Source organism: Narcine bancroftii, chromosome 4 (assembly GCF_036971445.1).
Source record: "Narcine bancroftii isolate sNarBan1 chromosome 4, sNarBan1.hap1, whole genome shotgun sequence".
NCBI lineage: Eukaryota > Metazoa > Chordata > Chondrichthyes > Torpediniformes > Narcinidae > Narcine > Narcine bancroftii.
The window spans coordinates 19,996,279-20,009,474 of record NC_091472.1 but is presented as its reverse complement, the minus strand read 5'-3'; the positions used below and the strand labels follow the sequence as shown (position 1 = coordinate 20,009,474).

Below are 13,196 nucleotides of genomic sequence, written 5' to 3'. Positions count from 1 at the left end.
GTCAATCGGCTAGTTGTCTTCCTGATGTCATACTTTTGACAAAGGATTTGAAAATGGCTCGTCACAAAATCAAACACAATGCTCTAACCATAACAGCTCTCGGTGAAGCAGTTCCATCAATCTCACTTCTTTTACTTCAATGAAACCTGTTCCTTATCATGCTTAGAACCATAGAACACTACAACACAGAAACAGACCCCTTTGGCCCTTCTAGCCTGTGCTGAACCATTTTTTTTTTGCTTAGTCCCACTAACCAGCCCCCAGTCCATAGCCCTTCATATATCTCCCATCCATGTGCCTGTCCAGATTCTTCTTAAATGTTAAAATTGAGCTTGCATTCACCACCTCAGCTGGTAGCTCATTCCACCCCCCCATCGCTCTCTGTGTGAAGAAGTTTCCCCAATGTTCCCCCTAAACCAATGGTTCTCAACCTTTTCTCTTTCCACCCACATACCACTTTAAGTAATCCCTATGCCATTAGTGCTCTGTGATTAGTAAGGGATTGCTTAAGGTGGTATGTGAGTGGGAAGAGAGAAGGTTGAGAACCATTGGTTTAGAGGGAACATTGGGGGAACTTCTTCATACAGAGAGCGATGGGGGGGTGGAATGAGCTACCAGCTGTGCTGGTGAATTCAAGCTCAATTTTAACATTTAAGAAGAATCTGGACAGGCACATGGATGGGAGATATATGAAGGGCTATAGACTGGGTGCTGGTTAGTGGGACTAAGCAAAAAATAAGATGGCTCTAGACCTAATTGTTACTGAAATATTTTGCTTGAGAAAAATTGTTAATGGTCCATTCCCTTTGGAATTATGAAACCGTGCACATAATGAGTCACTTAGGTACAATTAAAACAGTGGTTTTCAACCTTTTTCTTTCAACCCATATACCACCTTAAGCAATCCTTTACTAATCATAGAGCACCTATGGCATGGGGAATACTTAAAGTCGTATGTGAGTGGAAAAAAAAGGCTGAGAACCATTGCCCTAAATTTTTCCCCTTTCACTCTTAACCCACATCCTCTGGTGTGTATCTCACCTACCCTCAGTGGAAAAAGCCTATCTACATTTACTCTGTTGTTCCCCATCATAATTTGAAATACCTCCATCAAATCTCCCCTTAATCTTCTACACTCAGGGAATAAACTCCTAACCTGTTTAACCTTTCCCTGATACTCTGTTCCTGATGTTCCTAATAAATCTTTTCTATTCTTTCTATTTGAGTGATATCTTTCATGAAGTAAGGCAACCAAAACTGCACACAATACTCCAAATTTGGGATCACCAATGCCTTATACAACTTTACTATAACATCTCAACTCCTATATTCAAAACTTTGATTAATGAAAGCTAATATGCCAAAAGCTCTCTTTACAACCCTATCCACATGTGATGCTATTTTCAGGAAATTATATATCTGTATTCTGAGGTCCCTCTGTTCTACCACACTCCTCAGTGCCCTACCATTTACCATGTATGTCCTTTCTTGGTTTGTCCTTCCAAAATACAACACCTCATACTTATCTGCATTAAATTCCACCTGCCATTTTCAGCCCATTTTTCCAGCTGGTCCAGATCCCTCTGCAAGCTTTGAAAACCTTCTTCGCTGTGCACAATGCCTCCAATCTTAGTGTCATCTGAAAACTTGCGGATCTAATTTACCGCATTATCATCCAGATCAATGATTACAGATGACAAACAACTATGGTCCCAGCACTGATCCCTGAGGCACACCACGAGCCACAGGCCTCTAGTCTGAGAAGCAACATCAACTGTTACTCTCCGGCTTCTCCCATCCAGCCTTTGTCGAATCCAGTTTACTACTTCACCATGAAGACCTAGTGTCTGAACTTTCCTGACTAACCTCCCATGAGACCTTGTCAAAGGCCTTATTAATGTCCTTGGAGACAACATCCACAGGAATTGGATGTTGTTCTTCATCAACATTCTTGGTATCTCCACGAAAATTTCTATGTTTGGTTAAACACGACATACCCTACACAAAGCCATATTGACCATCCCTAATCAGTTTCTGGCTATCCAAATAATTGTATATCAGATTTCTTAGAACAGCTTCCAATAATTTATCTTTTACTTATGTCTCTTTTACTTATGTCAGGCTCACCAGCCTATAATTTCCATGGTAACTTTTGAAGCCTTTTTTAAACAATGGAACAACGTGAGCTATCTTCCAATCTTCCAGCACCACACCCATTGCTAAGACATTTTAAATATTTCTGCCAGAGCCCCTGCACTTTTTACACCAGCTTCCCTCAAGGTCCGAGGGAGTATCTTGTCAGGCTCTGGGGATTTATCCATCCTAATTTGCTTTAAGACAACAAGCATTTCCTTCTCTTTAATCTGCATAGGTTACATAACCTCACTGCTTGTTTTCCTTACTTCCCATGACTTGTGCCTGCTTCCCGAGTGAATACTGATAAAAGGAAAACATTTAAGATCTCCCCCATCTCCTTTGCCTCCATAAAAAACCAACCCCTCTGATCTTCAAGGGGACCAATTTTGTCCCTTACCATCCTTTTTCTCTTAGGATTTTCCTTCACATTGTCTGCCAAAGCAACCTCATTTCTGTTTTCCTTATCCTTCCCGATTTCTTTCTTGAGGTTTTTTTTGCAATTTTTATATGCAAGTTTCTCATTTTCTCCACGTTGCCTATACCTGGTATACACCTCTCTCTTTTCCGAACTAGATCCCCAATTTCCCTCAAAAACCAAGGTTCTCTATACCTGCTATCCTTGCCATTAACCCTGACAGGAACATACAAACTCTGTACGCTTAAAATTTCACCTTTGAAGGTCCTCCACTTACCTCACATATCCTTGCCTGGAAACAACTTATCCCAATCCATGCATTCTAGATCCTTTCTCATTTCCTCAAAATTAGTCTTTCTCCAATCTAGAATCTCAACCCAAGGCCAAGACCTAACTGTCTCCATAATTAACTTGAAACCTACAGCATTATGATCATTGGACCCAAAATGTCCCCCTACACATAAATCTGTCACCTGTCCTGCCTCGTTCCCTAAAAGGAGATCCAATATTGGATTCTCTCTAGTTGGTACCTCTACATATTGATATAAAACACTTTCCTAAACACATTTGACAAATTCCAAGCTATCCAGTCCTTTTACAGTATGAGAGTCCCAGTCAATATGTGCGAAGTTAAAATCCCCTAAGGTTACAACCTTGTGTTTCCTTCAGCTGTCTGCCATCTCTCTACAGATTTGCTCCTCCAATTCTCGTTGACTATTGGGCGGTCTATAATACAACCCCATGAGTGTGGTCACACCTTGCCCATTCCTCAGCTCCACCCAAACAGCCTCAGTAGTTGAGCCCTTTGGTCTGTCCTGTCTGAGCACAGCTGTGATATTTTCCCTGACAAGCATTGCCACTCCTCCCACTATGATCCCCCCCACCCTGTTCTATCATATCTAAAGCAATGGAAGCCCAGAGCATTGAGCTGCCATTCCTGCCCCATCTCCAACCATTGGCTTTACAAATGGGTACAATGTCATAATTCCACGTGCCAATCCATGCTTTAAGCTCGCCTGTCTTTCTGACAATACTCCACTTTAGAAAATTTCCACCACATACAACCCGTTGACTTCTAAAGGTGGATGCAATTTCCACATCATCTTTTTCCTCCTCCACTCTTATATCTGGTATGGCATTCTAGTTCCTTTCCACCTGCAAATCTAGTTTATAGTCACTGGAGGAGCACAAGCAGACCTTTCTGCAAGAATATTAGTCCTCCTCCAGTTCAGATGCAAACCGTCCTGTCGGAACAGGTCCCACCTTCCCTGGAAGAGGGCCCAATTATCCAGAAACCTGAAGCTCTCCCTCCTGAATCATGTCCTTAGCCACATGTTAAGCTGCATTCTCTTCCTATTTCTAATCTCACTAGCACATGGCACGGGTAGCAATCCTGAGATCATTTCCCTGGAGGTTCTGTCCTTCAACCAAGCACCTCACCCCCTGAACTCTCCTTTCAGGACCTCCTCACCTTTCCTACCCACATCATTGGTCCCTACATGGACCACAACATCTGGTTGCTCACCTTCCCTCCTTTGAATGCCATGAACTCGATCTGAGATATCTCGGATCCTGGCACCAGGGAGGCAACATACCGTTTGGCTTATGACTCCCATTTGATACTTTTTTAAGCTAGTTCCCCATGTACTGGAGATCATTCTTACAGCAGCTAAACTATCTATCATCACATTTGGGATGTGCATTCAAGATATGTGCATTAAAATGTTGGCCTCGCTGCCAATAAATATGTACAAAGCAAGTTGAAAACAAATCTGCTGAGAATTACTGTCTATTTTTACATCTATTCACTAACTGGATCAAATTGAACTCTCAGGATTTCAGTGTAATACAGAAAATTCCACAATCAAACATCCATGTTGTTTAACATTGTTCCTCAATAGACAATATTCAAAATCAAATTCTAAATGAAAATGTCAACAAAAAGTACCCAAGTAAAAAACACCATACCCAAGTGCAAATTCCTGTGCACTTCTAAAATGATGAGAGAAAATCAGAAAAATCCAGTTTTCTGGACACAGCTGAAAGGTTCCAAGATCAAGCAATCAGTGAAGTAATTCACTAAATGCAGAAGGAGGAACATATACTTGTTATCACTTTGAATTATATCCAGACAAACAAAACGTTAGTTGAAATGCAATTCATTGTTAAAAATTCACAAATATTAGAGTTGGAGATTTTGAGAACTCCTTTAATATAATATAATGTGCCATTATATTAAACAAAATGTAGTATACAAACCTTTTTGTCATAAACATCTTGCCAATTGATTCCACTAAAAAAACTATCCTGCATGATATCCTTTGCATCATCTGGACCTCCGCCAAGCCTAATGGTAAAAGGAAAAAGAATTAACAGTACCCATGTAATGCAGAATCAAGAGTCCTTGACTTCTAAGTACAGTAGTTCAAATATAAGATATCAATTACTTGCTGTCATAGTACAACTGAATGCTGTATATTAATTATTCATAATTACCTGACAACACTAAAATTTCAAACAGAACTACAATTGTGTTCAGATATCCTTTCTATACTACATCACAGTCCTGCCTCTGGAGAGTGAACAGTCTCTCATGTGTATTCTCTTCCCAGCCTTCAGACCTTGTTGAGAGCACGGGAGGGAAAAAATAAGCACGATTCTCCAACTCTAATGTTTCAATTTTGATGTATGTCTTAAACTGTGTTGTATAGATCAGAATCAGTCTGCACTATATATTCAGCATCAGACTGGGTGAGTGGAGAAACGGTAAAGTCCAGTAGAATAACAATACCATAGGTACATACATGACATCACATGAAGATTATTTTTTTCCTATGGGCCTGGCAGAATTTATACTTATCAGTAGTGTAAAAAACTGTACTCAAGAAAAAGATGTGTACAAAGAGAAAAAATGTAAAGAAAGAAAGAAAGAAATGTAATACAGAAATAAATATTTAGTCATAAATAATGTGCAAAGTAGGAGTATTTAAATGAATGTGAGTGTTCTTTTGGAGTCTAATGGTGGAGAGATAGCAACTGTTCCTGAACCTGGTGGTACGAGTCTTATGGTACCTATATCTCTTTCCTGATGGCAAATGCAAGAACAGAGTATGTCCTGGGTGGTGTGAATCGTTGATGATTGCTGTTGATCTCCAAACTAAACATTCCATGCAGATTTTCTCGATGGTGGAGAGAGTTTTGCCTGTGATGTCCACTACCTTTAGCTGAGCTTTCCTCTCAGAGATATTGGTGCCCCCGTACCAGGCCATGATGCAGCCAGTCAGCACAATTTTCATCTATATAAATTTGCAAAGGTTCCCGATGTCATACCAAACCTTCGTAAACTCCTGAGGAAGGAGATGCACTGTCATGCTTTATTCACTATGTCATTCATGTGTTGGGTCCTCCAAGAGAGTGATACGCAGGAATTTATATTTGCTCACCCTCTCCACCCCTGGTCCCCCCAATGATCATTGGATTGTACACTTCTGGTTTGCCCTTCAAATTCTACCATCAGTTCCTTGTTGTTGGTGACAATAGAGTGAGAGGTTGGTGTTAATACACTATTCAGTCACCCTACTATAAGCTGACTCATCACTCCTTTTATACAGCCCCACGACTGTGGTGTCATCAGCAAATTTGTAAATGGTGTTGGTGTCATACAGAGGCACAAAATCATAGATGTAAAGTGAGGAGATCGGGGGCTACGTACACACCCCTGTGGAGCTCTGGTACTGATGGTGATGTTAAATTTAAAAAGTTTAAATTTAGACATACTGCACTGTAACAGACCAATTCAACCCTACAAGTCTGTGCCGCCCAATCTACACCCCGGTACATTTTTGAAGGGTGGGAGGAAACCGGAGCCACCAGAGAAAACCCACGTACAAACTCCTTACAGACAGTGCAGGATTTGAATCCAGGTTCGATCCCGATTGCTGGCGCTGTAAAGGCGTTGTGCTAACTGCTATGCCAACCGTGCCATCAATGTTCTTGCCAATCTTTCATCAAATAAGTTTTGTACTTCCAAGATAATGCTAAGCAGCTATACATTCTAATTTAATGTTAATTGCCAGTTTCACTTACAAGCAATAAAGGTAATAGGAAATAACGTGAATTTAAAGTGACGCGTAAACCCCTAAATCATAAAAGATGCAAACAGAATGGTCTGCATCAGGACTAAGTAGAGTGGGAAGATAGTCTGTACAAACGGGAGTGGGTGGGGAAAGACACAGCTTTTAATATAATGGGTAGCTTGAGGAGGTAAAGGACAATAGGCAGATAGAGCCAGGTGGGTGATGGGAGGTATGGAGTTGGAAAACAGAAGAAGGTGGGTGATAAGTGGAAGCAAAAAAAAGGCAGAGATAGTCAGGTGAGGAAGAAGGTGGAGATAGATGCTAGAGGGGGATAAGCAGAGACTCAAAGGAATATGGTTCCAGTGGTGAAGTCGATGAGTAGTGGATAGATGGAATCAGGAGTGTTAAAAATGAGGGGGGGAAGAAACATAGAAGGCAACCATTGCTTGAAATTGGTAAATTCAATGTCCATATTATTGGCTTTAGACAATCTAGGGATATAATGAGTAGTTCTAAATTTACTGATTTATCCTTACAGATATAAGGTAATAGACAACCTTAAAACAATTTAGTGTTTGCCAAGTCTCCTGCCAATATTTCACAGCAGAAAATCTCTGATGTTACTTCAGAATTAAAAGAGGAGGATCTTGATATTGGGTGAAAATTATTTGCCTTCCAAACAAGGAACACTAAGAACATAGAACAGTATTGCAGAGGATCAGGCCCTTTGGCCCATCATATCTGTTCCCACCATTATGCCACTCTAAACCAATCTAATTTGTCTGCAAATCTAATATAAAGTCAAGTTTATTGACATCTGATTGTACAAGTCCAACTTGACGAAATAGCATTCTCCAGTCCTGGGTATAAAACATGCAGACACACAGCCAGGTATAACACACAATACAGACAATACTTTTGCAGGACAAGTATGCTATCTATAAAAATAAATAAATATTGTTTTGCACATATGATGGTTAGTATGAGCAGTTCCTTTGATTGTTCAGCATTCTTACTGCGCTTGAAAAGAAGCTGTTCCTCAGCCTGGGTGTTACTGGCTCTGTACCTCTTCCCCGATGGGAGCAGCTGAAAGATGCTGTGTACAGGGTGGAAGGGGTCCTCAATGATTTTATGTGCCCTCTTCAGACAAAGATCCCGGTAGATCACGTCGATGGGGGAAATGGAGACTCCTGTGATCCTCGCTGCCACTCTTATGATCCTGTGGATTGACCTCTGATCCATTTCTTTGCAGCAACCATACCACATGAAATCAGCCAGGATGCTCTCGATAGAGCTCCTATAGAAGGTTGACATGATGGTGATCGGTAGCCTTGTCCACTTCAGTCTTCTCAAGAAGTGCAGTTGCTGATGCACCTTCCTGATAAGTGAGGAGATGTTGAGTGTCCATGACAGGTCACTAGTTAAATGAACTCCAAGGAACTTGGTGCTCTCCACTCCCTCTTCTGCAGTGTTGTCGATGTGTAGTGAAGGGTGGACGTTCCTGGTCCTCCTGAAATCCACGATCATCTCCTTTGTCTTGTCCATTTCATGAGATTTTCCACCTCTTCTCTGTAGTGCGGCCCATCGTTGCTGTTGATGAGGCCAACAGTTGGAGCTGGATCTGGCGATGCAATCATGGATCAATAGCGTGAATATGACACAGCCCTGAGGTGCGCCAGTGCTCAGCGTGACAGTGTTCAATATTCTGCTACTGACCCGGACAGATTGTATAACCATATAACCGTTTAAGGCGCAGAAACAGGCCGTGTCGGCCCTTCAAGGCAGCATCGGTTCACTTGAACAATTCCACTAGCTCAACCCTCCCAATCTCCGCCCATAACCCTCCAACCCCCTCACCTCCATGTACACTTCCAACCTTCTCTTAAATGACAGAAGGGACCCTGCTGCAACTATCTCTTTTGGAAGATCATTCCATTCTGCCATCACTTTCGCTGAGTGAAAAAGCATCCTCTAATATTTATCCTAAAGTTTTGTCCCCTTTCCATTAACAAGTCCAGGATCCCGTTACAGAGAGGGATGTTGCGACCCAGTGAGCCCAGCTTTTCCACTAGCCTTTTTATCTTGCCTGCTCGTGTATCTGTCTAAATACTTCATAAATGTTGCTTTTGTATCTGCTTCTACCACTTCCTGGCAGTATATTCCACATACCTACTACGTGTATAAAAACTTGCCTTGCCAATCTCCAATGTTCCCTCTATCAATCCCTTCTGGTAGATCTCTCCATATATCAATGCTCCAAAGGGTCCAGCCCTTTACTGTATACTTTCCTCTTGCATTTGACCTGCAAAATCCACCAACTCACATTTGATCAGATTGAACCCTATCTGCAATTTCTCTTCCCAAGTTTCCAATTAATCTATATCTTGCTGTTTCTTTGACAGCATTTGTCACTATCCTCAGCTTTACCAATTCTCATTTACTCTCTAAACTCATTAGGCATTCTATCCAAACAATTTGTACACAAAGCTGACCATATTATGGCGCTTCAGGTTATGGAAATTTGCACTTATGGAATGTATGAGGAGATAGAGGGATGAAAGGTTGCACGTGCTGGAACCTTGAGCAAAGAATCTGCTGGAGAAATTCAGTGAATCAAGCAACATCAGTGAGAGGAGAACAATGGTTGACGTTTTGAGTTGGAAACTTCAGCAAGTCAGAGCATGGAGGGGGATTGCCGATGAAATAAGTACAGAGTGGTGTGACAGGGGGTGCAGCGGATTGGTGAACAGGGGAAAGTCAATGACGATGAACAAATAGGGAAACTGAAGCAATTGCCTGGCAGGTGCCAGGCAAAGGAAGAAAAAAAAGGTTGTCTGGTGAAGGAAAGTAAGTCACACAGGGTGTTGCAGGAGATGGTTGGAAGGGGTCTGTACCAGTGCTGGAATATAAGAAGTAGAGAACCTGTCAATGCTGATTAGAGTGGAAGCTATAAGGGAGAGAGGTGAAGGACTGATAGATTGAAAAGGGTAGGGGGAGGGCGGCAAAATTTGGGGGGGTGGGGGGGGGGAATCATATGAAAAATGTGTGGAAGAACCAGAAGGGAGAAAGATGAAAGTGATGGGAGGCTGAGAAAAGACAAAAATAGCTTCAGAGAGGACTCATTATCTCAAATTAGAAAATGAAATATTCATACTATTGAGCTATATACTACCCTAGCAGAGTACGAGGTTTTGAGTATTTTATTTTAATAGACTCGTCAAACATTATAATTTTTTTTAACATTCATGTAACATACAGAGTCTGTATTTATCTCCACCCATCCTTGTACAACTGAAATGCCATCAATTAAATTAGCTCAATAGCAAAACGAAAAACAACCCATATATTTCCCCCCCCCCCCCCCCAGTTTATCTTTACTCCCGGGCACCAATAACCAAGCTACTGGTGCCAATTCCCCCAGCCATTTTGAGACGTGCCTAATACACCCATCTATCACTTGTATCTCCCATTCTTTCCTTGAGCACCCCATATTCATTCTTACTTCTAATATACACTTGTAGTGTAATGCCGCCATGGCAATTAGGCAAGTGCTCCAGACAGTGAGCACAAACAGGGGACAACAGACCGCGCAACGGCACTGGCTCTAGCAAGCGAACCACCGGTCGGGAGGCTAAGGCAGCATAGGGGCCAACATCCTCAACATGGCACTGGCCCCGCTGCACTGCCAACAGAGAGGGACAAGCACGCGGGGAAGAAGGCATTTTTGTGCAATAATGTACCCACGCGTGGGAGACCTGGTATTGTTACGTGAGTAGTGATGTTAGCAAACAGGGCAAACGGCAGGAACACGAACGATATAAGAATCGGGCTTTCAGCCCCAATAAATACCAGACTACATTCGTGTGTGTGTGGCTACAATTTGAGACCACAACGGTTTACACAGCATCTAAACCACAACTATGAGCAAACTGGCACTCCACACAGTCACCCTGAAGCTACCAGCCTTCTGGACAAATCAGCCACATGTGCGGTTTGATCAGGATGCGGTGCAGATTCACATCTGCCAGATCACAGCAGAGTCCACCCGGTACTATCACGTGGTGAGCGCCCTGGACTAGGACATGTCAAGCCGGGTGGCCAATTTCATCCAGGAGCCCCCATCGGAAGTTGCCTACACCATGATCAAGGCCCTTCTCATTGAAACCTTCGGGGTCTCAAGGCGCGAGGGAGGAGCATGTCTGCTCCACTTGGATGAACTGGGGACAGGCCCCCATTGGCCCTGATGAATGACATGCTAGCCCTCATTAGGAAGCATGAACCTTGCATAATGTTCAAGCAGGTGTTCTTAGAGCAACTACTTGAAGACATCCAACTGCTCCAGGCGGAGGCCGACTTCAATGACCCTTGCAAGGTCGCAGCACGAGCGTACATCCTCTGGAAACAGAAAAGAGAGTTCTTGGTATCCATGGGGCTTATCGCCAAACCCCGTGGCCAGAACCAGATCAACCCACCAAGAGAACAGCAATCCCACAAGGGAGGTGAGCCCAACATCCAATGATGCTTTTATCACCAGTTATGGGGCTCCGGAGTCCGCCGATGCTGACCCCCATGCTCATTCTAGGGAAACGCCGGAGCCAGCCGTCGCTGATGACCACGACGGCTGGCCAACAAGATAGCCTCCTGTACATGAGCGACCATCAATCCGGAAGGTGGTTCCTCGTGGACATGGGGGTAGAAGTCAGTGTTCTAACCCCATCGGGGCAGGACACCAGAAACGGACACGTGGGCCCCATGCTGAGAGCTGCAGCCAACAGGAGCACAATCAGGACCTATGGCACACACAAGGTCCAGCTACAGTTGGGAGACAGCCACTTTTCATGAATGTTCACATTGGCAGCAGTGGAGCAGCTGCTCATTGGGGCAGACTTCCTCCAGGCCCAGAGCCTGCTGGTGGACCTGAAAGGTAGGAGACTGGTCCACGCACAGACTTTCCAAACTGTCCCACTTGAGGATGCCAGGTTCCCGACTCCCCACCTCGGTTCGGTGCAGCGATCCATTGGCGAATACACCAAGATCCTCGCAGAGTTCCCAGCAGTGATTACCCTCAAGTTCACCACAGAGATGCCCCGGCATAGCGTGAGGCACCACATCCTTACCTAAGGCCCACCGTTTCATGCACAAGAAGCTCTAACTAGCAAAGGAGTAGTTCAAGAAGATAGAAGAACTTGGCATAGAACGGCGGTCAGACAGCCCATGGGCTTCTCCCCTGCACATGGTTCCCAAGGCCACTGGGGGTTGGAGACAGTGTGGCGGCTACCGCCAACTCAACAAGGCCACCATGCCAGATCGATACCCTGTGTCGCACATCCAAAACTTTGCGGCCAACCTGCATGGGGTAAAGATCTTCTCAAAAGTGGACCTTGTGCGGGGATACCATATCCCAGTATACCCTGACAACATCCCCAAGACTGCCATCATCACCCTGCTTGTCCTGTTCCACATGCTGTTCAGGCTGAAGAATGACGCGCAAACCTTCCAGAAGGCAACTTTGTCTATCTGGATGACATCCTCATGGGGAGCAAAGACCGGCAATAACACCTGGTGCACCTCCACCACCTCGACACTTAGCTGAGTGAGTTTGGACTGACGATCACCCCAGACAAATGCCAGTTTGTGTTGGAGACTATCGACTTCCTGGGCCATAGGAAAACCAAGAAAGGGGCCACATCACTCCCCAGCAAGGTGGAGGCCATCCAAAAGTTTCCTAGGTCCAGCATGACCAGGGGACTCCAAGAGTTCATATGGATGGACAATTTTTATCGTAGGATCATCCCCTCAGGTTCCGGAATCATCCAACCCTTGCTCACCTAGATGGCAGGTAAGGCCAAGGACATAACATGGGACAAAGAGTTGGCAGAAATCTTCGAGAAGGCCAAGGAAGCCTTGGTGGGCGCCGCTCTTTTAGCACGCCCCAGGGCAGACGCTCCAACGGCTTTGTTGGTAGACGCCTAAAACATGGCAATCGCTGGTGTTCTGGAGCAGCGGATGAAAGGGAGCATGGTGACTGCTGGCTTTCTTCAGCAAGCATCTGCAGCCTCGGGAATTGAAGTACAGTGCTTTCGACAGAGACCAGTGGTGCTGTACTTAGCCATCTGCCACTTTCATTACTTCCTCAAAGGCAGGACATTCACAGCCTTCACTGATCACAAACCCTTAACCTTCACCCTGGCAAAAATGTTGGACCCCTGGTCAGCTCGCCAACAGTGTCATCTACTGTACATCTCTGAGTATACCGCGGGTGTGCATCATCTCTTGGGAAAGGAGAACATGGTGGCGGATGCCTTATCCAGATAGAACGTCCACGTGCTATCGAAGGGAGTGGACTTCGTGGTGCTGCGAAGGCACAGCAAGATGACATGGAAATGCCCCAGTACAGGATGCCATCTTGGGACTGCAACTACAGGACATCCTGGTCGGCACCTTCCTGTGTGACATGTCCACCGGACAGATCAGACCTATTGTTCTAGCGGCTTGGAGATAACAGGTTTTTGATTCCATCCACGGGCTGGCTCACCCATCCATCTGGACCACGGTCAGACTGGTGGCCA

The 13,196-nt window shown here is 44.3% G+C and overlaps 1 protein-coding gene across 11 annotated transcripts in view; it reads right to left on the bottom strand.

Annotated features, from left to right (window-relative positions):
• Positions 1-13,196, bottom strand: part of akt3a (v-akt murine thymoma viral oncogene homolog 3a) — a 416,568-nt gene that overhangs the window by 29,582 nt on the left and 373,790 nt on the right. For all 11 annotated transcript variants that reach the window (XM_069930899.1, XM_069930893.1, XM_069930900.1 and 8 more), the window contains one exon: positions 4,811-4,898. In XM_069930899.1, the coding sequence (XP_069787000.1) occupies positions 4,811-4,898 (88 nt within the window). The remainder of the gene's footprint in view (positions 1-4,810; positions 4,899-13,196) is intronic.